Source organism: Saimiri boliviensis, chromosome 11, assembly GCF_048565385.1.
Source record: "Saimiri boliviensis isolate mSaiBol1 chromosome 11, mSaiBol1.pri, whole genome shotgun sequence".
NCBI lineage: Eukaryota > Metazoa > Chordata > Mammalia > Primates > Cebidae > Saimiri > Saimiri boliviensis.
Window position 1 is genome coordinate 4,937,117 of NC_133459.1, and position 20,383 is coordinate 4,957,499.

Sequence of the window (20,383 nt, forward strand, 5' to 3'; positions counted from 1 at the left end):
GTAAGCTGATCACTTGAGGTCGGGAGTTTGAGACCAGCCTCGCCAACATGATGTAACCCCATATCTACTAAAAATACAAAAATGAGGCAGTTGTAGTGCTGTGTGCCTTTAGTCCCAGCTACTCGGGAGGCTGAGGCAGAAAGATTGCTTGAACCCGGTAGACAAGTGTTACAGTGAGCTGAGATTGCACCACTGCCTTCCAGCCTGGGTAACAGAGCAAGACTCTGTCACACACAAAAAAGATAGTTTGGCAAATTCTCCATGGAATAAAAATGTATTGGGGGTGTTTCTCCATGGGAAAAAACAATGTGTTTCTGGGTGTTGCAGACCCTACTTGAAACGATAGGCACCTAGGTCTGAATTTTCTTGGAACCTCCAAAGGACATTCTTTTTAGTGCTCGCGTCTTTGAATTCAGCACCTCGGACAGCGCTCTGCCAGCCACGGTTCTCTGGCTTTCTTTTATAAATCCCTGTAGGTTGCAAATTGACAGCTTTATCTTCTGTGCCGCTCAGGAACAAGCCCTTGTGAGAGCCAGTCAGCCAACGGGCACCCTCCCCATCCAGTCCTTGTAGAGTTGCCAGGTAAATTTGAATTTCAGGTAAACAACAAATAGCTTTTTAGTATAAATATGTTCCTTGCAATATTTGGGACATATTTATACTAAAAAGTTCCTCATTGTTTATCTGAACTTCAGATGTAACTGGGCATCCTGTGTTTCATCTGGCAACCCTAAATCTCTGGCTTCCGTCTGAGACAGGCCCCTGGGATTATCTGTGTGCTCTCTGCAGCGTGGAGTGGAGGCCAGGACTGCTCCTTTCATGTTTTCTCCTGTGCACAGTGTGTTTGGTCCTTCAGCCCATTGTTTGAGTGTGTGGTTGTTAATTTAAAGAAACAAAACACTTCCGACTGGGCATGGTGGCTCACGCCTGTAATTCCAGCACTTTGGGAGGCCCAGGAGGACAGATCACCTGGTCAGGTGTTCAGAACTGACTGACCAACCTGGTGAACCCCATCTCTAAAAAAATAAATAAATAAACATTTTAAAAATAAAGAAAACACTTCTCCTGTGAGTCCATTAGATGGCAGAGTTTTTCAAGCTTTGTATTCTAAATCCAGCCGTAAAGGAAGGACAAAGGGTCTGCTAGTTTGGCCACAGCTGACCTCCTCGTTCTGCTGGAAATTTCTTAAGAAGGAGATCTTGTGCATTCATGAGGGGCTAGTCATTGATGCTTTTAGTTTATTCAGTAAATGTGTGTTGAGAGTCTACTTGGCACCAGGCGCTGGGCCAGATTCTGGAGCTGCTGCACAAACAAAATCAACCAGGTCTCCACCCTCATGGCAGCCATGGCCTGGGGGCGGGGGGGGGGGGTGGGGCAGAGAAGTAGTGAGCGCCCACGGAGACAAGTTCCAACAATGGCCACTGGCCAAGGCAGCAAAACAGGACAATGCAATAGAGAGAGACCAAGGAGGTCGAGGGGGAGCCCTCTGAGAGAGGGGTCGTCTGAAGATGTGGAGAGCATTCTCTTGGAGAACACTCCAAGAAAAGAGGGGTCTGCAATGGACCCCTCTCTATGTTTCAGGAGCTAAAAGAAGGCCCAGGTGGCTGTGCTGGAGGGAGGAAGGTGGAGGACACAAGGCGATGAGGCAGGGAGGGGCCAGACCCCATCCTCTGAACTCTGGGAAAACCTCAGCTCCCTCAGATGTGGACAGGATTTGTGATGGGGGAGAGTTTAGTGGGTTGAATCAAGACTCACAAAATTCACATTCATCCTAAGCCTCAGAGTATGACATTAGGCTAGGTGTGGTGGCCCATGCCTATAATCCCAGCACTTTGGGAGGCAGCTTGAGTAGCATGGCGAAACCCCATCTCTAAAAACCATCAAAAAATTAGCCAGGCATAGTGGCACATGCCTGTGGTTCCAGCTACACAGGAGGCTGAGGTGGGAGGATCACCTGAGCCCAGGACTTCAAGGCTGCAGTGAGCCCTGTTTGTGCCACTGCACTCCAGCCTCTGGAAAATACTCCAGAGGTATTTTCCATTTTACATCTGCCATGCAGAAAAGAGGGTGCCGTGCAGAGTAGCCTCTGGTCCTTTCGTTACTTGGGCATGTAAAGTTGGGGTTTTTCCTTTTAACTTAGTTTTAGGAAATCAATGAGACTTGGCAGCAGAGTGAGACTCTGTCTCAAAAAAAAAATGTGACATTATTTGGAAATATGGTCGTCGATATAATTTGTTAAGATGGGGCATTGGGGCTATATGAGATTAGAATGGACCCTAAATACTATAATGGGTGTCCTTATAAGAAGGTTGTGTGGTGACAGAGTTGGGTGATGCGTCCACAACCCAAGGAACTTCAAATCTCGGTGTTACCAGTGGAGGGTGTCCAGGTTCCTGGCATCTTGAACAAAGAATTGGGCAAAACACACATACAAAGCAAGGAAAGAATGAAGCAACAAAAGCAGCCAAGTGCGGTGGCTCAGGCCTGTAATCCCCACAGTTTGGGAAGCCGAGGCGGGTGGATCACATGAGGCCAAGAGTTCAAGAGCAGCCTGAGCATCAAGGCAAAACCCCATCTCTATTAAAACACAAAAATTAGCAGGACATGGTGGCTCACAGCTGTAGTCCCAGCTGTTTGGGAGGCTAAGGCAGGAAAATCGCTTGAATCTAGGAGGCAGAGGTTGCAGTGACCTGAGACTGAATCGTAGCACTCCAGCCTGGGTGACAGAGAGAGACTCTATCTTAAAAAAAAAAAAAAAATACAGAGAGAGAGAGAGAAAGAAAGAAAAGAAAACAAAGGTACCCTGCACAGGATGGGAGTGGGAAAGTGGCTCAACAGCCTGGATACAGAATTTCCTGGGAGTTAAATAACTTGTAGAGGTTTCCCACTGGTTACTTGGTATACGCCCGCTCTCTAATTTAGGGTTCTTTGTAATGGCAGCAGCAGGGAACTCCTGCCAGTGGGGAGAACAGGTTTTAGTTGTCTGATGCCCCAAGGAAAATATCCAAGCAGCCTCTGAGACCCTGCAGGACCCACTGTGAAGCTGAAATGCCCTTGGAGAGCTCACTTCCTGGGGGGAGGAGGAGACCAGGAGACAAAGGCCCTTTTTTTTTTTTTTTAATTGAGACAGAGTCTTGCTGTGTTGCCCAGGCTGGAGTGCAGTAGCACGATCTCAGCTCACTACAATCTCTGCCTCCCAGGTTCAAGTGATTCTCCTGCCTCAGCCTCCTGAGTAGCTGGGACTGCAGGCATGCACCAGCACACCTGGCTAATTTTTATATTTTTAGTAGAGACAGAGTTTTGTCATGTTGACGAGGCTGGTCTTGAGCTCCTGATCTCAGGTGGTCCACCCACCTTGGCCTCCCAAAGTGCTGGGATTACAGGTGTGAGCCCTTCACCTGACCACCAAAGGCCCTTTAGCAGTTGATGGGCCGAAGGTGGTTGTTTACATTCGTTGGGATGAAGTGGGTGGGGGCGATGGTGGCCTGTGGTGAATTTCATTTTGCTGCACCTGGGCTGGCAGCAGTGGGGTGGGGGATGCTCCATGACTCACACCACCAGTTGTTACAGATCCTAGATAAATGTATTCTGTGGTTACCTCACCTCCATCAGCGACTGGGCTAGGCTTCCACTAAACTTGGTCTTACATATAAATATAGAAAAGATGATACCTGGGGATAGGCGCTGGCCAGGGCAGCAAGGAACCAGCTGTGCCCTCGGTCTGGGCGTTTTATCAGCTGAACTGAGCTGCAGCTGGTGGAGGTGGCAGGGTGCATTCCTGTTACACCTCCCCATTTTTTTTTTTTTTTTTTAATACAGAGTCTCGCTCTGTTGCCCAGGCTGGAGTGCAGTGGAGCCATCTCAGCTCACCACAACCTCTGCCTCCCGAGTTCAAGCAATTCTCCTGCCTCCGCCTCCCAAGTAGCTGGGATTACAGGCGTGAGCTACCACACCTTACTATTTTTAGTAGAAACAGGGTTTCATCATGTTAGCCAGGCTGCTCTTAAACTTCTGACCTCAAGTGATCTGCCTGCCTCCCCCTCCCAAAGTGCTGAGATTACAGGTGTGAGCCACCACACCCGGCTTACACTTCCCCATGTTTTTAATTGTCCTCCATTCTTGCTGTTCAAAAGAATTTTAAGGTGAATTTTTAAATCCACACAGCCCCAGTATAAGCGTGAGGGAGCAGGTGAGGGCAGCTGGTCCAACACCCGCTTTCCCTGCCCTGTGGATGGGTTCGGAGATGTGGCCTCAGACTCTGGCAGGCCAGAAGCTGTGGCTGGGTCCATGCTGTGCTGGCTGCACACCAGCCCTGGGTTCAGCTGTGTTTTCTGGGCTCCCCGTGGTGCTGGGAGGGAACCCCAACTCCCCACAAGGCTCTGTGTGGCCCTAGCTCTCCTCCTTGGTTTCAGCCCAGACCCCTCTCTCTGCCCCTCAGGAGGCTCTGGACACCACCCCTTCTTTCTGTATCTCCAAGGGGAACTCATTCCGCCTGCAGGGTTCTCACACTTTCTGTTCCCTCTGCCTGAAGGGTGCATCCGAAGACATGGCTGGTTCCTTCCCATCATCCCATCTAAGCTTGGTCCCCAGAGAGACTGTCCCAGGAACCCACTCTAAACAAGCACTTACCGAGTCACTCCGAAGCCCCTCTCCTGTGTGAGTGTCTGCTTCACCCCTCCTCCGTCTCGGTTGCCTTGCTCTTTGCCCATCTGCACTGCTTTGAGGTCAGAGCTTTGCCTGTCCCCCGGCAGCCAGGACGCCCCCAGCCTCTGTGAGTTTAGGTCGGAAGGTGCTGCATGGTCTTGGTCTTTTTTTTTTCTTTTTTTCTTTTTTTTCTTTTTTTTTTTTTTTTTAAGATGGGGTTTCACCATGTTGATCAGGCTGGTCTTGAACTTCCGACCTCAGGTGATCTGCCTGCTTCGGCTTCCAGCATAGTCTTGGTCTTAATCCACTTCAAAAGCACATGTCTTGTTCTGGCTGCATCCTTGATGGTGGGAAGGCAAGACTGACTGGGAGCTGGTCTGAGCTCTCTCTGCAGTTCAGGGAGCCTCTGCAGTCCTTGGGTACTGACCCTTGATCATGAACTTCCTGGCGGGGCAGGAGTCCTGATTTCCTGTGCTTTCTGACTCTAGACCCCAGGCTCTTACCACAGGCTAACATTCACCAGGAAGTACTCGGTTGGTTGCCAAGTTCATTGAGCAGACTGTAGTTGCTATTAACCATAGGCCATCACTTCCAGTGGGGCCAGCCAGGGAAGACTTCCTGGAAGAGCTGGGAATCCCCATGTGTCTTAAAGGACAGGCGAGAAGGAGGGCACTGAGGGCAGGAGGAGGGACAGGAGAAAAACAGCAGAGGCCAGAGAGGGTTGGCGGATTAACCTGCCTACAAGGCCAAGTCCATCCTGGGAAAGAAGGGTCTCCAAGGGACAGGGTCTGTCTTGGGAAAGATCCTGAGGCTGCTGTAACAAACTAGGTGGTTTACAGCAACACAAATTTCTTTTTCCTGGTTCTGGGAGCCACAAGTCCAGCATCCAGGCACGGCAGGGACATACTTCCTCCAGAGGCCCCGGAGAGGGTCCTTTTTGCCTCCCAAAGTTTCTGGTGGTGCTGGCGGTCCTGGGCATTCCTCAGCTTGTGGCCACATCGCTCGTCTCTGCCTCTGTCCTCCCATGGCCATTTTCCTTCTGTGAGCCTCTGTCTCCAAATCTCTCTCTCCTTATACAAACACCAGTCATGGCCAGGCACAGTGGCTCATGTTGGTGATCTCAGCACCTTGGGAGGCTGAGGCAAGTAGATCGCTTGAGCCCAGGGACTCAAGGCCAGCCTGGGCAATGTGGCAAAACTCCAACTCCACAAAAAATTCAAAAATTAGCCAGGCATGGTGGCATGTGCCTATGATCCCAGCTACTCAGGAGGCTGATGTGGGAGGATCACTGAACCCAGGAGGCGGAGGCTGCAGTGAGCCGAAATTGCGCCACTGGCATTCCAACCTGGGCGACAGAACAAGACCCTGCCTCAAAAACAAAAAGCAAAAAACAAAAACCCAGTCGTTGGATTGAAGGCCCACCCTAAGCCGGGACCATCCCATCTTAACCTGATGACATTTGCAAAGACCTTGTTTCCAAGTAAGGCCGCACTCAGGCATCAGGAATTCTGATCTCAACTGTCTTTTGGGGACACATTTCGACCTGCCACAGGCCCCAAGGATTCACTCAGTACCTTGAACCTGCAGGAACATCCCTGAGTGTCCTGGGAGGAACTCAGGCACCCACCAGCCACCTGGGTGACCTCAGACGAGTCCCCCGGCCTCTCCGCAACTCGGTTTCCTTACCTGGAAAGTGGAGACCATGGTCCCTACATCAGAATTGTCCTGAGGACTAACTAAGATGGTGACAACTCAAAGCTCCAGGCTGGGCTCCTTGAAGAGAAACGCAGGCCCTTCCCCTCCCTGGGAAAGGGACCTTCCCACCCAGCAGTCGTTGTCCAGGCATCTGAACTGTCCTCCATCTGTCCGTCTTGGGGACTCATTCATGCACCTAGTCACACTTAGAGGTGCAGTTCAGTGCCGCGCAGACGGGGCAGAGGCATCGGGAAGGGACAGGAGAGAGGGAGGCAAGCTGCCAGTCATTCTGGAAGAGCTGCAAGGCCAGACGCAGGGGCTGGGAGAAAGCCAGGTGGCAGGCCCGGGGCTCTCCCTAAGGGCCTGCCAAGGACCATAGCTGGCAGCTGTGTGGGGCCTGTGTCGGGGCCGGGATGGCTTCTGCTGGCAGTGGGCACCACATTGGAGACTTGGTGGTCATAGTCATCCCAGGCCTGGGAACAGCATCCATCTGCAGCCCCAGCCTCTCCATCCCCAGCTCCCCTAAAGGGACAAGACAGCCTTTCCCTCCCCACAGGGCTGCTGAAGGAGGAGTGGGAGGAAAGGCAGAGACCCAAACACCTGCCCTGGTCACCTCGTAACCGCTTCAGGATGTCCTCGGTGTTTCTGGAGCTGGCCTGACCGCAGGAATCACGGGATGCACCTGTTTCTCATGTTTCTTGTTTTGTTTTGTATTGTTTTGTTTTGTTTTGAGACAGGGTCTTGCTCTGTGGCCCAGGCTGGAATGCAGTGGTGCAGTCACAGCTCACTGCAGCCTCAACTTCCGGGGCTCAAGTAATCCTCCAGTCTCAGCCTCCCTGCTAGCTGGGACCACAGGCGCACACCACCACGACCAGCTAATTTTTGTACTTTTTGTAGAGACGAGTCTCACTAGGTTGCCCAGGCTAGCCCGGAACCCCTGGGCTCAAGCGATCTACCCACCTTGGCCTTCCAAAGTGCTGGGATTCTAGGTGTGGGCCACTGTGCCCAGCCATATCTGTCACAGTACAGATCACCAGGCCCCTGCCTGGAGGTTTGGGGCATCTGCCTGCCCCGAGACGCTCTTCGGACCAGCAAGGACAGGGAGCACCACGCAGTGCTGGTGCCATGGTTATTGTTCCTGGTCTTGTTATGCCTCGAAGGGTTGCTTCTGAGGACGGAAGGAGGAAAGGAAGGGGAGGTGCTCACTCGGGGCCGGCACAGTTGCGTGGGAAACGGCGGCAACTCAGAACAGAGCCGGCGATTCACAGCTGCCGGCCGCCTTCCCCTTTCAGGGCTCCTAGAGTTGGAAGTGAGTGGGGCCGTGAGGGCCTGGTGAGCAAGAGGAAGGAGGAGGAACTTACACGGCTCTGCAGACCATGTACAGCCAGTTCCTGGGGAGCCCACGCACGGCCTGCAGGAGAACCTGTCGTAGCGTCACCTGCAGCTCCAAGGTGCGACCCCAGCACAGTCCACTCAGCCCGACCACAGAACGGGCCCCACCGGTGGGATGTGTGCTCTGGGCAAGGTCCACGGGAGCTCATGCGTCCCGTCACCAGTCCTGTGGCCTCTTCCTTCCCTCAGCCTCCCACTGTCCCTCTGTGTCAAGTCCCCCAGCATCTGATGCGCCCTCTTACAAGGCCAGCGGGTCATCCTACTCCAGACACAGAACCTGCCGCTGCCTCACAGGCTCCCACCCTCTGCCCTCCTGCCGCTGCTCTCAGGAGAAGGACATTCTTGGAATTCCGGATGGAGCCCAACTTCTCCCTGGAGCCCTTCCACACTCCCTGGCACCGCTGACCCGCTCTCCGGCTGGCCGACTTGGCCTTGAACACGGGTGGCTCAGGCCTTTCCCAGGGACCCTTGCTTCATGTCTCAGCTAAAGGAAGCCACACTCATACCACTTAGCCCCTGTGGGGTCTTCAGCTCTTATTCTCCTGGTGGACTCCTCCTCCAGGAAGGCCACCAGCCTTGCTTCCCTTTGTTCTTACAAACTGCCCCATTGGGGCAGCCCCTTAACTGTTCAGCATCTACTGCCCTTCTCTGGGCAAGAAGCCACCTTTGGATGCAAACCACACTCCATTCAGCATGGCCGAGGAGATCTCTGCAGGCTGCAGAACCTCAGCCTCACTCTCAGAGGAGCTGCTGAGGCTGTGCTTTTACAAGACATATCTAAAACCTCCTCCAAGCCCTGAGGCCTCCGCAGGCCTAGCTGAGTGTATAGAAGGGCATCCGCCCCTCCCACTGCAAGCCTGTTTCCATTATCGGGGAGGAGCTGGCTGGACCCGGCTTTCCTGCCTCTCCAGGCCTGAGGGGGAGGAGTGGACCCCAGGCCCTGAGCCGGAAGCCTCCTCTACAGGGATGCTGTCTATGGTGCACTCCACAGACGCACCACAGAGCTTTTAATTGGGGATGGCCACCCTCCGATGAATCACAGCGGGAGCTAGCTGCTTCATCTTATCCACAGCAGGTACCAGAGAGGCAGAAAAAGAAACAGAAATCTGTTGTAAGTTGAAGTCAACCAGCCACACTCAGTGCCTCTGACCGAAGCCTGATAGAAATCACCCAGCACATGGCCGGGCTTGGCTCATGCCTGTAATCCCAGCACTTTGGGAGGCTGAGGCAGGTGGATCACTTGAAGTCAGGAATTCGAGTCCAACCTGGCCAACGTGGTGAAACCCCATGTCTAGTAAAAATACAAAAATTACCTGGGCATGGTGGTGCATGCCTGTAATCCCAGCTGCTCAGGAAGCTGAAGCAGGAGAATTGCTTCAACTTGAGGTGGAGGCTGCAGTGAGCCGAGATTGTGCCACTACTTCAGCCTGGGCGACAGAGCAAGCCTCTGTCTCAAAAAAAAAAGAAAGGAAAGAAGTCAACCAGCACATGTCTGGATCTCACCCTCGTCCCCGCTGAGATGCATCTGCAAGGAGAGGCCCTTTAGGAGGACGTTTAACTATACAAAGCTGAGGTCACGGTTGTGAGGTTTTAGCTTTCCCACTCTTGTCTAATTCTTTTTAAGAATATTTAACGTCTCAACCCCCGTTTTGGTTTTTGTGTTTGTTTTTTGTGTTGTTTTGAGACAGGGTCTCACTCCTGTTGCCCAGACTGGAGTGCAGTGGTGTGATCACGGCTCACTGCAGCCTTGACCTCTCGGGCTCAGGTGATCCTCCCATCTCAGTCTCCCCAGTAGCTGTGATCACAGGTGCACACCACCATACTGGCTAATTTGAAACATTTTTGGTAGAGGTGGGGTTTGGTCATGTTGCCCAGGCTGGTCTCGAACTCCTGGACTCAAGCAATCCACCCACCTCAGCCTCCCAAAGTGCTGGGATTATAGATGTGAGCCAGCATGCCTGGCCTCAACACGTGTTTTGGACAGGTGGAAAATTCTAGAGTCCGGCAAGCCTCTGAAACCCACCAGGCTCCTGCCCACCTTCTCTGAGTAGCAGTTCCCTGTGAGCACAGCACATTTGTCCCGTTTCCAGGGAGCTCTGAGTTCAGCTATTCATCCCATTGTCCCACAGCCCTGGCTTAGTGGGAGTGAGTGCCAGGGTTCTAAACAGGACCCTCTGGGAGGGGCCCACAGGGGTCGGAGGTGCTTCCTCCACCTCGATGAGAACTTGTGCACACCTGAGCACCTGCCGGGGTGGGTCCCGAGGACCAGCTTCCAGGCACTGGCTGCCAGGCCCCAGCCCCCACTGGAGTGGGCTTTGTCAGGCTCAATCTCCAGGGCCCCCACAGACCCCAGTGAAGCCAAAGGGACGGAGAGGGATGCCTCAGCATGGGAATTGTATCCACCTGTGAGTCCATGTCATAAACACATGGGCTTGACGTGCTGCGGCCAGTTTCAGATTATAGGAGGCTGCGTGTTGCAGCCTGAGTGTTGGCGGCGTGTTAGCGTGTTGCAAAGGCAGAGCTGGCGTGGCTGGGTGGATGCGCCCCTGCTGTGGCTCCAGATGCATCACCTGTGCAGCCCCGAGTGTATCGGTCTATTCTTGTGCCCACAGCGTGCCTCTCCTTAGGTCCTGCTCTGTGTCGCTTACACCTGCTGCCCCAAACCCGGGACTCAGAACAGAGCAGAAGAAGAGATCTGTGTTGGTTAATACTGAGTGTCAACTTGATTGGATCGAAGGATGCATAGTACCATTCCCAGGTGTGTCTGTGAGGGTGGACTGGGAGAGGCAGACCCACCCTCAATCTGGGTGGGCACCATCTACTCAGCTGCCAGTGCGGCTAGGATACAAGCAGGCAGAGGAGCGTGGAAGGACTGGACGGCTGAGTCTTCTGCACTGGAGGCTTTCTGCCCTCGAACATCAGACTCCAAGGTCTTCAGCTTTTAGACTCTTGATCTTACACCAGTGATTGGCCAGGGGCTCTCAGGCCTTCAGCCACAGACTGAAGGCTGCACTGTTGACCTCCCCACTTCTGACATTTTGGGACTCGGACTGGCTTCCTGGCTCCTCAGCTTGCAGACAGCCTATTGTGGAACTTCACCTTGTGACCATGGGAGTCTGTCTTCCTGATAAACTCCCCTCCATGTACACACCTGTGCTAATAATAGTTCTGTCCCTTTAAAGAACCCTGACTAATGCAGAATCCTTCTTGTCCAAGTGGGAAATCTGGACCTTCCAGAATCTTCCCTTCAGAGTACAGGCCCCAGAAAGCCAAGCTGAGGATGAGGCTAGCACCTGGGGTTCTGAGCATCTGAGGGGAACCTTCTTTCTCGTGAGGTTGTCTTCAGTGTCCTGAGCGACTGTGGGAACAGAGGCTGCACCGGGAGAGTGCTTACCTGGGCTGTGCGGCCAGTGCCAATACCAGAAGAATTGTGCACAGAGTGGCAAAGTGGCATCCATCCTGGGGTGGGGCTTGTGGATTCAAGGCCTGGGCACCCACCAAAAGCAGCTGGCCCTTCTTTGTTTTGTCTTGAAAATTGAATGCCCTTGGTTAAATATACGAGTGTGTGTGTACACACATTTTTTTGTCTTGTTTTTTTCTTGTTCATACATTTTTTTTTTTTTTGAGAAGTTTTGCTCTTTTGCCCAGGCTGGAGTGCAGTGGCACAATCTCAGCTCACCTCAACCTCTGCCTCCCCAGTTCAAGCGATTCTCCTGCCTTAGCCTCCAGAGTAGCTGGGATTACAGGCGCCCACCACGACGCCCAGCTAATTTTCTATTTTTAGTAGAGACGGGGTTTCACTATGTTGGCCAGGCCAGTCCCAAACTCCTGCCCCCTCTGTCTCCCAAAGTGTTGGGATTACAGGCATGAGCCACCTTGCCTGGCCCCTTGGTTAAATACTAAATATTATAACGAAAAACTGGAAGATGTTTCCCTGATTATAAGAGAAATATGCATCCCACAATAGAAAATTGGGGAAATACGGAAAAGTCTGAAGTAGCCAGGAGCCCTCCCCATCTCCTCCCAGAGGCCATTCAGTACATCTCCTTCCTGGTGGGAGGGGTTTTCAACATCAAGGGCTGCTTGCTGGGAGGTGGTCTTTTCTGGCGGGGCCCCCTCTCTACCTCCCAGTTTCTGTCCCTGGCTTCCCTTGTCTGGATGCTGTTAACAGAGAGATGTGGTCCCAGATTCTGGTTGATACAGAACAGGCTCCCTCAACCGCGGCACCACTGACACTTGGGCTGGAGAATTCTCTGTCATGGGGCAGAATCTGTGGCCTCTGCCTACTGCCAGTACCACCCCTTGCCCAGTTGGGATGACCAAAAATGCCTCCCTACACTGCCCAGTGTTCCCTGGGGAACAAAACCCCTCCCACGTGGCACCCACTGATACAGAGTTATCATCCACGCCACCAATTTTCATAGATTCTAATGTAATATAATGTGCATAATGCAAAAATTACGTGAATTCTTTTTAAAATCACCCCCCACCCCACCTTATTCTAAAAAGGATTATAGGTGACATCCTTAAATTAATCTGCTACTACAAAATTTTAAAAATAAATAATAGCAAATAGGGGGAAAATGGAAAATAAGGGTAGGTTAGTAAAATAAATCGGTGGTAAAAATAAAATACCAAATTCATGCACTAGAAAACCAGGCAGTGACTGGCAAGAGCTGGGTGTTTCATTCAGACTTTCCAGCAAAGAAGAAACCCACTGATTGCCGAGAAGTCCAGCGTCCCTAAAACTTCTCCCTCGGGTTCTCAAAAAAGCGCAGTGTGAACTCGGAAGCACCATTCCCCCAGCAAGTGGACATTGGTCTGGCAGTTATTTAGGTCCCTTAGTATCGTATCATAAGGAACATAAGTTTGTCTCTCCCAGGTTCATCGATCCAATATTTATTGAAGGCTTTTGGGCACATGACACGGTGCTGGACAGTGGAGGCACCAAGATGACCACAGGCAAGCTGCCCCCCACCCCCGGTGTCCCTGGGAAGAACGTGTCAGCAGCGCTCAGAGAAGGGAGGGGTTCCTCATGCTGGGGTTCTGGCTTCACAGCACACACACTGTCTGAGCTGATGTCAGAGTGAGGTTCAAAGGCAGAGAAACAAAAAGGACACTTCCACAGGGAACAGTGGGCACAGAGGTTCAGAGGGTTTTCAGGCAAGTGACTTTTTCTGGGGTGGGGGAGGAGAGCAGCTTTATTATAATTCACGTGCCATAAAATGCATTTAATGTGTGCAATTCAGGCGTTTTCGTGTATTCACAGAGCTGTGCAAACAATGCCACCATTTTAGGATATTTTCATCACCCCCAAAAAAGAAGCCCTATAACCTTCGGCTCTCATTCCCCATTCCCACCCCCTGCAACCACCGAGCTTTCTGTCTCTATGGATTCACCTGCGTATTTCGTATAAATGGAATCATATGCACTCGTTCATGAGCATCTAACTTAGCGTCATGTTTCTAAGGTTCATCCATATGTAGCCTTCCTTTTTAGGGCTAAATAGTACTTCATTGTCTGGAGAGACTGCGTTCCATTCTCCATGTGTCAGTTGATGGGTGTTTGGGTTGTTTCCAGTTTTTGGCTATTGTGAATAATACTGCTGTGGACATTTGTGTTGACGTTTTTGTGTGGGCGTATGTTTTCAGTGCTTTGAGGACATAGCAGGGGGATTGCTGAGTCATGTGAAGCTGATGACATTTTATACTGTGGTGACTAAAAGTCTTGTGAGTCTCACTTATTAACTCTGTGCTGCTTAAAGTGCACCCCTGGGGTAAGAACACCCCTGGGGAGTAGTAAGATCCCAGCCCCTGTGGGATCCGATGGTTTGCCAGAGCACAGAGAATGTGTAAGGAAGAGGCAGAGAGTTTCCGCATCTCACTAGGCCAGCACACGTAGCACACTCAAAGCTCTTGGTAGAAACACCACCTTCCGGGCTGGGCCTCAGAGCTGCTGATTCCGTAGGTCTGGGGTGGGGAGGGGCGCTCCCAGGACTCTGCCTTTGTAATGAGCTCCCCTGACGTGATCAGATGTTGAACAACCCTGCCCTAGACAGTGAGCAGGCGCCTCGTGGTACACAGTAGACACCCAGAGGCTCTTTGAACAAATCAATGTGATCCTTTTTACAAACAGGGAAGGGGGCTGTTTAAAAATTCTGTGAGATGGTCTGAGCCAGTTCCGTCTTGGCCCTCTGCACATTTAGGGGAAGTAGGGATGCTAAGATCTGCTGCCGCTCACACCCTAGAAAGAGCTTCCAAGTAGGGAGAAGGGCAGGGGCCAAAGACTTAACCTGAGCCCTAGATAGGGGCCAGAGGTGGATTGGTAGCTGTCTGTGCCTCTTCAGCAGCCTGTGAGCTGCCCAGAGGCCAGGGCTGTCACCTTTGAGTCCTGGAGTCCAGCCTCAAGTGGGGGCTGGGCTGTACACAGGATTGCCTATTCCCTGTCACCCCGCTACCTTCCAGTGCTCTTAGCACCTCCTGGCAGGACAAGAGGGGCCCAGAAAGCAGCTCTGGCCAGGGCCCACATGCAGGGTGTGAGGGGGGTACTTGGGGTCAGAGGACAGAGCCAGCCCCTCTGGATGCTGAAGAGGATAAAGTGGGGCAGGGGCTACATTCATTCAATCACTCACTCATTGCTTGCAGAGTATGTATTGAGCGTCTGCTGTAAGCTAAGTTTTACTGGGAGTATTGGAACCTCTCTGTCCCTTTGACCCCCGGGTTTCCTTCCTTGGGCCATCTGTGTCGTTATCAGCAAGACGCAATGGTTTCTTCTCCGCATTTCTGGTGATGTTGCTTCTCCTTGTGCCAGTCCCCAGTGGATACCCCACTCTCCAGAGTGAGAACCCCAACCCGGTGCCGCTGGGCATGCGCGGAGCGGGCCTTGCCCCTCTTGGAGCTGGCTGCCGACAAGCTCAGCCGTCCAGCCCATGGCGTCCATCCTGGCTGCAGCGCCTGCCCAGGCCTCAGGCCAGTCTTGGCCCCGCAGCTGTCAGCTCGGAGCAGCCAGCGACGGCCTCGGGGGGCCAGCCAGGGCAGGCGTCTCGTGCATCCAGCTTCATTAATAATGAATGGCCAGACGCTGCCCGCACCTCTCCCGGGTCGCCTCGTTGACTTGGTAGAAGCCTCAGCCGCCCACAGTGTGCAGAGCCAGGAACTGGATTCCAAGCCCCCTCAGAGAGACTCAAGAAGCCAGGATAAGCAGCTGCTCCTCAAGACCCCCTGAGCCGCTGCCCCAGGGGACCAGTCACTGCGGCCCTGTACAGCCCCCACGCCATCACCTCCAGCTCAGTGAGCCACGCGGACGCGCCGGAGGGAGCCCTCCCTTCTCCCATCCAAGGAAGGCAGCTGTGCTCATCACCTGTCACTCATCATCAGGAGTAACAGCCCTGCCCTGCCCATCACTTTTGGAGACTGTTGGGCTGAGGACTTGGGCAGCCAGAGCTGGACGAGGGTGGGACAGAGGAAGGACCTGCAGAGACAAGAGAGATGTGAGGGGAGAAAACGCGGGTCCCCAGCCTCCAGCCGCTCTTCAGGCAGGCCTTCTCTAGCTGGGGTCTGGAAATGTGACCCCCTCCCTCGGAGCTGTGCCGGCTTCTTCCCCACTGTTGCCTTTGGAAATCCTTGCTCCCGAAGGAACCCCTGCAGCGACCTTGCCTTCTGGATAAAGTCTCATCGTGGTCAGGGGAGAAGAGTTTCTAGGGGGCAGATGGCTCCTGAGCCCAAGGGGACCAGGGACACAGCCAGGATCTGAGCGCCCGGCCTCAGTATGCAGGTGTCCTTCGTGTGCTCGGAGCACAGCCTCAAGGGCCGGGGCCCTGAGGAACGGCTGGGCCGACCGGCAGCCAGCAGCCCCAGCCTGGGCACCCGAGGCCGCTTCCGCGCCGTGGCCATGGTGGCCCGGAGCCTGGGACAGCTGTCGGCACAGAGCCTCCCGTGTGCTGGGGACACCAGCGTGAAGCCGCACGGGATGAAATATAGGTAGGAGGGCGCACAGCTTTGCAGGGTGGAGGGCTGACCTCCCGGCCTCCCCACCTCCCCAGCTTTTCACTTTCGAGGGCCCATAAAATCTGCAAATCCCCGTTGGTCAGACTTGGGCAGTTTGTGCTGAGGACCGGGAGGGGCTGTGCTTCGTGCCCGGTGGGTGGTGAGAGAGAACGTTGAGAATCTGGCCAAGTTCCTTTCTTTCCAGTTCAGCGGGAGACGGTGAGGGCGCCATCTTCCTTCCTTCTGCCGCTCTTCGTTTTCGGAGGGTCGTGAACAATAGCCAAGCCGCCAGTGCTCCCTTTTCCTGGGGAACCCTGAGGCGTGGGCGACAGAGCTCCCAACACCCTCCTGCCCTCCCCTGGCTGCATGGCCCCCACAAGATGCCCTGGGAGTGGTCTGATAGCTTTACCAGCAGGCCACTGTGACAAATGGATGTTAGATAGTGAGGGGCTATGGGGTGAACCCTGTGATGAAATGAATCTTCCCTCCTCGATCTGAGCCAAGCCCAGGGCCCAGTTCCTCTAGCAGGCAGGACTTGCTCCAGCAGGCACAGGCAGCCAGGCTGCATCTGGAATTTCCTGATGGTCAGCCCAGGAGCCCTGCTTCCCTCCACCCGGGCTCAGCCCCCACCTGGCTGCAGCCACTGTATGTAGGGAGGATGCTAAGCCCTCAGGTCAGGAGCAGGGCCTCCCTCCCCTTCCCTGCTGGGACCTTTCTCACAGGCTGGGTGAATGTGCCCCGGAGAGAAAAGGGAGGGTCCCGGCTTTGTACAAAGGGTCCCGGGAGCAGGGTTGTGGGGCACCCTTCGGGGGGCGGGCCTTCCTCGCTCCCCATTCAAGTCTCTGAGTCCAGAGGCCTAATTGCTTCCAGAACCATCCTCCAGGGATAAAGGAAGTCTCCACAACATGCGGTCTGCATAAGCTAGCAAAGCTGTTAGGTCTCTGGTTCTGCAGTTTCCTGGGAAGATTTTCCCAAAACAGGAACCGAACTGGGGACAACTCTGCTTTTCAGTGACCTGAAACAGGAGTGCATGCCACCAGCCTCAGAAAGAGCCATGAATTGTGCCTTTTTGCATTTGGGATTTTTCTGGGTTAACAGCTGGTATTGGTGCCAACCTGAAAGGCATTGTGAGTCCATCCTGTTTCCTGACCTGTGTGGCTTAAACCTCTCCAAAACCAGTGCCTGAGAGTTGTGCCTCGTGAGAAAACGGTGTCATCTAAGCCAGCCCTTCCCGGAGGTGAATTCTGGGATGACTCTGGGGTTTTGCATACACAGTCATGTCTCCTCCTTCCCTGCATCCCGGGAGGGCTGGATGTGCTTTAACAAACTTCTAGGGTGAAAGTGTTTGTCCCATCCTCTAGGCTTAACAAGGACAGTCCAGAATGGAATCCTCTATTCTAGAAGCTCTGGAGTTTACATCTTTTGTTAAGTAGGGATCAAAAGCTAGGATTAGGGCCAGGTCAGGTGAGGTGGCTCACCCCTGTAATCCTAACACTTTGGGACACTGAAGTGGGCAGATCACTTTAGGTCAGGAGTTCAAGACCAGCCTGGCCAACATAGTGAAACGCAATCTCTACCAAAAAAATACAAAGATAAGCTGGGCATGGTGGCGTGCCTCTGTAGTCCCAACTACTCGGGAGGCTGAGGTGGGAGGATTACTTGAACTCGGGAGGCAGAGGTTGCAGTGAGCCAATATTATGCCACTGCACTCCAGCCTGGATGACAGAATGAGATCGTCTCTAAAAAACAAACAAACAAAAAAAAAAAAAAACGATAAAGGTAGGAGTAAACCGATCATGTATACGTATATTTTTTGGTTTAGATACCTATTGCCTTCTGCTACTTTTATGTCAGTCCTAGGATCTCAAAGGAGTTAAAAGCGGGACTGTTTCTAAACATAAGAGATTATGCAATTGGAAAGTGTGGCTGTTAACACTGTTTTCTTCCTAAAACTCACTGAGGAATGGATCTCACAGAGGGTGAATGCTCACAATCCCCGTGTGTGCTTACGTGTGCCTGCACAGACGTGTACAGAGCCTCCCTCCCTGGAGGCAGGGAGGGCAGACAGGGCAGTGAAGGGGAGCGTTTGTTGGGCTGGCGGGTTTGCAGTCTGAGGACCTGAGTTCAAATCCTAGCCCTAGCACTCTGACTGAGGGACCCCATCTCTCCAATGGAGTTGCAAACAGAGCCTTATATCTGACCAGATCTGGGAGCTTTCCTGGCTGCTGTCACGTGCGAGAGGTGGGATGAGGTGCAGTTTCACAGGGGCTGAGATGGGCCTTGGAATCCAAAGCCTGCCCCATCAGGCACCCTGCCCCACGCCTCTCCCATCCGGGTCATGCGGAACCTGCCTAGTGAGTTGCTGCACAGGGACTGTCCCAGGGCCACAGCCAGGGTGCAGGTAGCCAGCAGCCGGGACTGAGCAGGGGCCTGATCCCAGCCTCCCTGTGACTCTGACCACCTCCCTGGGAAGCTGGCCCTTCCCAGTGGCGTGCTCCAGGCACAGCTGTCCAGTGACACGCACAGTCCACAGGTATTAGGAAACTAACGGTGCACGGCCAGTACCAGGCGCACATTCCTGCCCAAGGGGACAAGCCATGCTCAGTGTGGGGTGGCGGGAGCCCAAGCCACACTGAGCACCCCTTGGGCCCTTGGGCAGGTAAATAAGGGAGGGATCCGTGCTTAGTCCTGAGAGTCTGACTCCAAGGCCTGGGCTTCTCACCCCTGAATTACTCCCTAAGATCAACCCAGACAGGCACTCCCTGGGACCCTGGCACTGCCAACTCCAATTGGAAGACAAGGACTGGAAGCCCAGCCTGTCCTTAGGGGGCCTGGAATCTGGGAGCAGCGTGGGTGTGCAAACAGACTGTCACTGCACAGAGCCGACAGATGAGCCGGGCACTAACAGGAGCCCTCCTGTCTGCCCTCCTCCCGGACCAGCTCGCCAGGGCCATGCTGCTTACCCTTCACCTGATCACAATTTTGTCCTCTGCCCGGGTGGCTCCGCTGAAAGGTCCCAAATTCCTCTTTTTATTTATTTTTTTATTTATTTATTTATTCTTTTTTTTTTGAGACGGAGTTTCGCTCTTGTTACCCAGGCTGGAGTGCAATGGCGCGATCTCGGCTCACCGCAACCTCCGCCTCCTGGGTTCAGGCAATTCTCCTGCCTCAGCCTCCTGAGTAGCTGGGATTACAGGCACGCGCCACCATGCCCAGCTAGTTTTTTGTATTTTTAGTAGAGACGGGGTTTCACCATGTTGACCAGGATGGTCTCGATCTCTCGACCTCGTGATCCACCCGCCTCGGCCTCCCAAAGTGCTGGGATTACAGGCTTGAGCCACCGCGCCCGGCAATTCCTCTTTTTAAAAGGACCTGTCATTTTCCAGAGGCTTCCGGCTCTGGCCCTTCCTGCATCTGAAGTGCAGTTTTTGGGGGTGCACAGAGTCCAAGGTCTCCACAGTGGACATCAGCGCTCCCCCTCGGCAGAGGTTCTGTCTGTGAGTCCTCACTGGGCTTTTTCCAGACCAGAAGAGACATGAGGGAAATTCATGAAGACCAATGGTGTTTGGGTTTTGAGATGCTGACTAGCTGCTTCGTTAGGATGTCAGGTTTTAATGATGGGAAGGAAATCTGTGGGAAATGGCTTCTGTGTCTGGGAAGTTTCCAGTGCAGCAGGCAGCAGCCCCATCCAGACCCGGCTGAAACGTGTGCTCCCCACCCCCATGCAGTAGCCTCGAGTATAAAGCGTTCAGCCTGGAGGTGTCCTGTCCCTTCGCATCCCTTCTCCCAAGGCCTGGCAGAGGATGGCAGAACCAATACCATCATTTTCACAGGGAAACAAGTTGAGCAGGGTAATTTCAGCATCACGTGGTGTCCTAGTTTTGTTAAATTATTCCTAGGGGTGATGGGTGGAAAAGCGGCTGAACCCAGAGCCCACTCGGGGAAGCGAGTCCATTTCCCACCAGTCAGACCAGGGACAGACATGGAATCAGGGACAGGGGCAGCTTTTGCCAGCCCTCCCCAAACTGGCAACCAAGGGATGTGTCTTCTCCTCAGCCCCAACCTTGCCTGTAGCAGAGCCTTTCCAAGCAACTGTTCCCCACAGTCACTCATGGAGGTGGCTTTGCAGAGGTAGGGGCCGGGCCTCCCTTCTCGATGCCCAGATGTATATAGACTGGTGAGGTCCAGGGCTCTGAGAACAGCCAGATGTTGCAAGCAAGGTTCTGAGGGCATTCGTATCTGGGCATATTGCCAGGCTTTATCCGTTTTTGCAAAGGGGTTATGACCCCAAAGCAGCTGAGAGGCACTGATCAGAACCTCCCACCCTTGGCTTCCTTATTGGACTCCTACTAAACAACTTTGTAATTTCTTACCACAGTTACTTTCTAGCCAGCATGGGGGAAATTGCCTAAACTTCTAAAGGAACCAGGCTCGTGCAGAATGCATTAGTGGTGCGGTCGCGCTGTTCTCGCTAGCAGCCACAGACACAAGTTATTCTGGGTTGGAACATGCCGGCAATGCAGAGGATACCATCACATTATTTCATTCATGTATAAGGAGGAAAAAGGAAACGCAGTCCCTTTTTAACATGGTAATAGTTCCAGCTTATTTGATTTGTCTGTTGGTTTTGAATAAAGAAAAGATCATCCTCCTGCTCTCTTTGTGAA

The 20,383-nt window shown here is 53.2% G+C and overlaps 1 protein-coding gene across 8 annotated transcripts in view; it reads left to right on the forward strand.

Moving 5' to 3' along the window:
- Nucleotides 1–20,383, forward strand: part of KCNAB2 (potassium voltage-gated channel subfamily A regulatory beta subunit 2) — a 110,759-nt gene that overhangs the window by 58,954 nt on the left and 31,422 nt on the right. Inside the window, exon 1 of one of the 8 annotated variants that reach the window (XM_074379977.1) lies at nt 14,713–15,710. The exons of the other annotated variants lie outside the window; for them this stretch is intronic. Coding sequence (XP_074236078.1) covers nt 15,499–15,710 — 212 coding nt within the window. The 5' untranslated portion in view covers nt 14,713–15,498. Of the gene's footprint in view, nt 1–14,712; nt 15,711–20,383 lie in introns of those variants that run through there. 8 annotated transcript variants of the gene reach the window in all.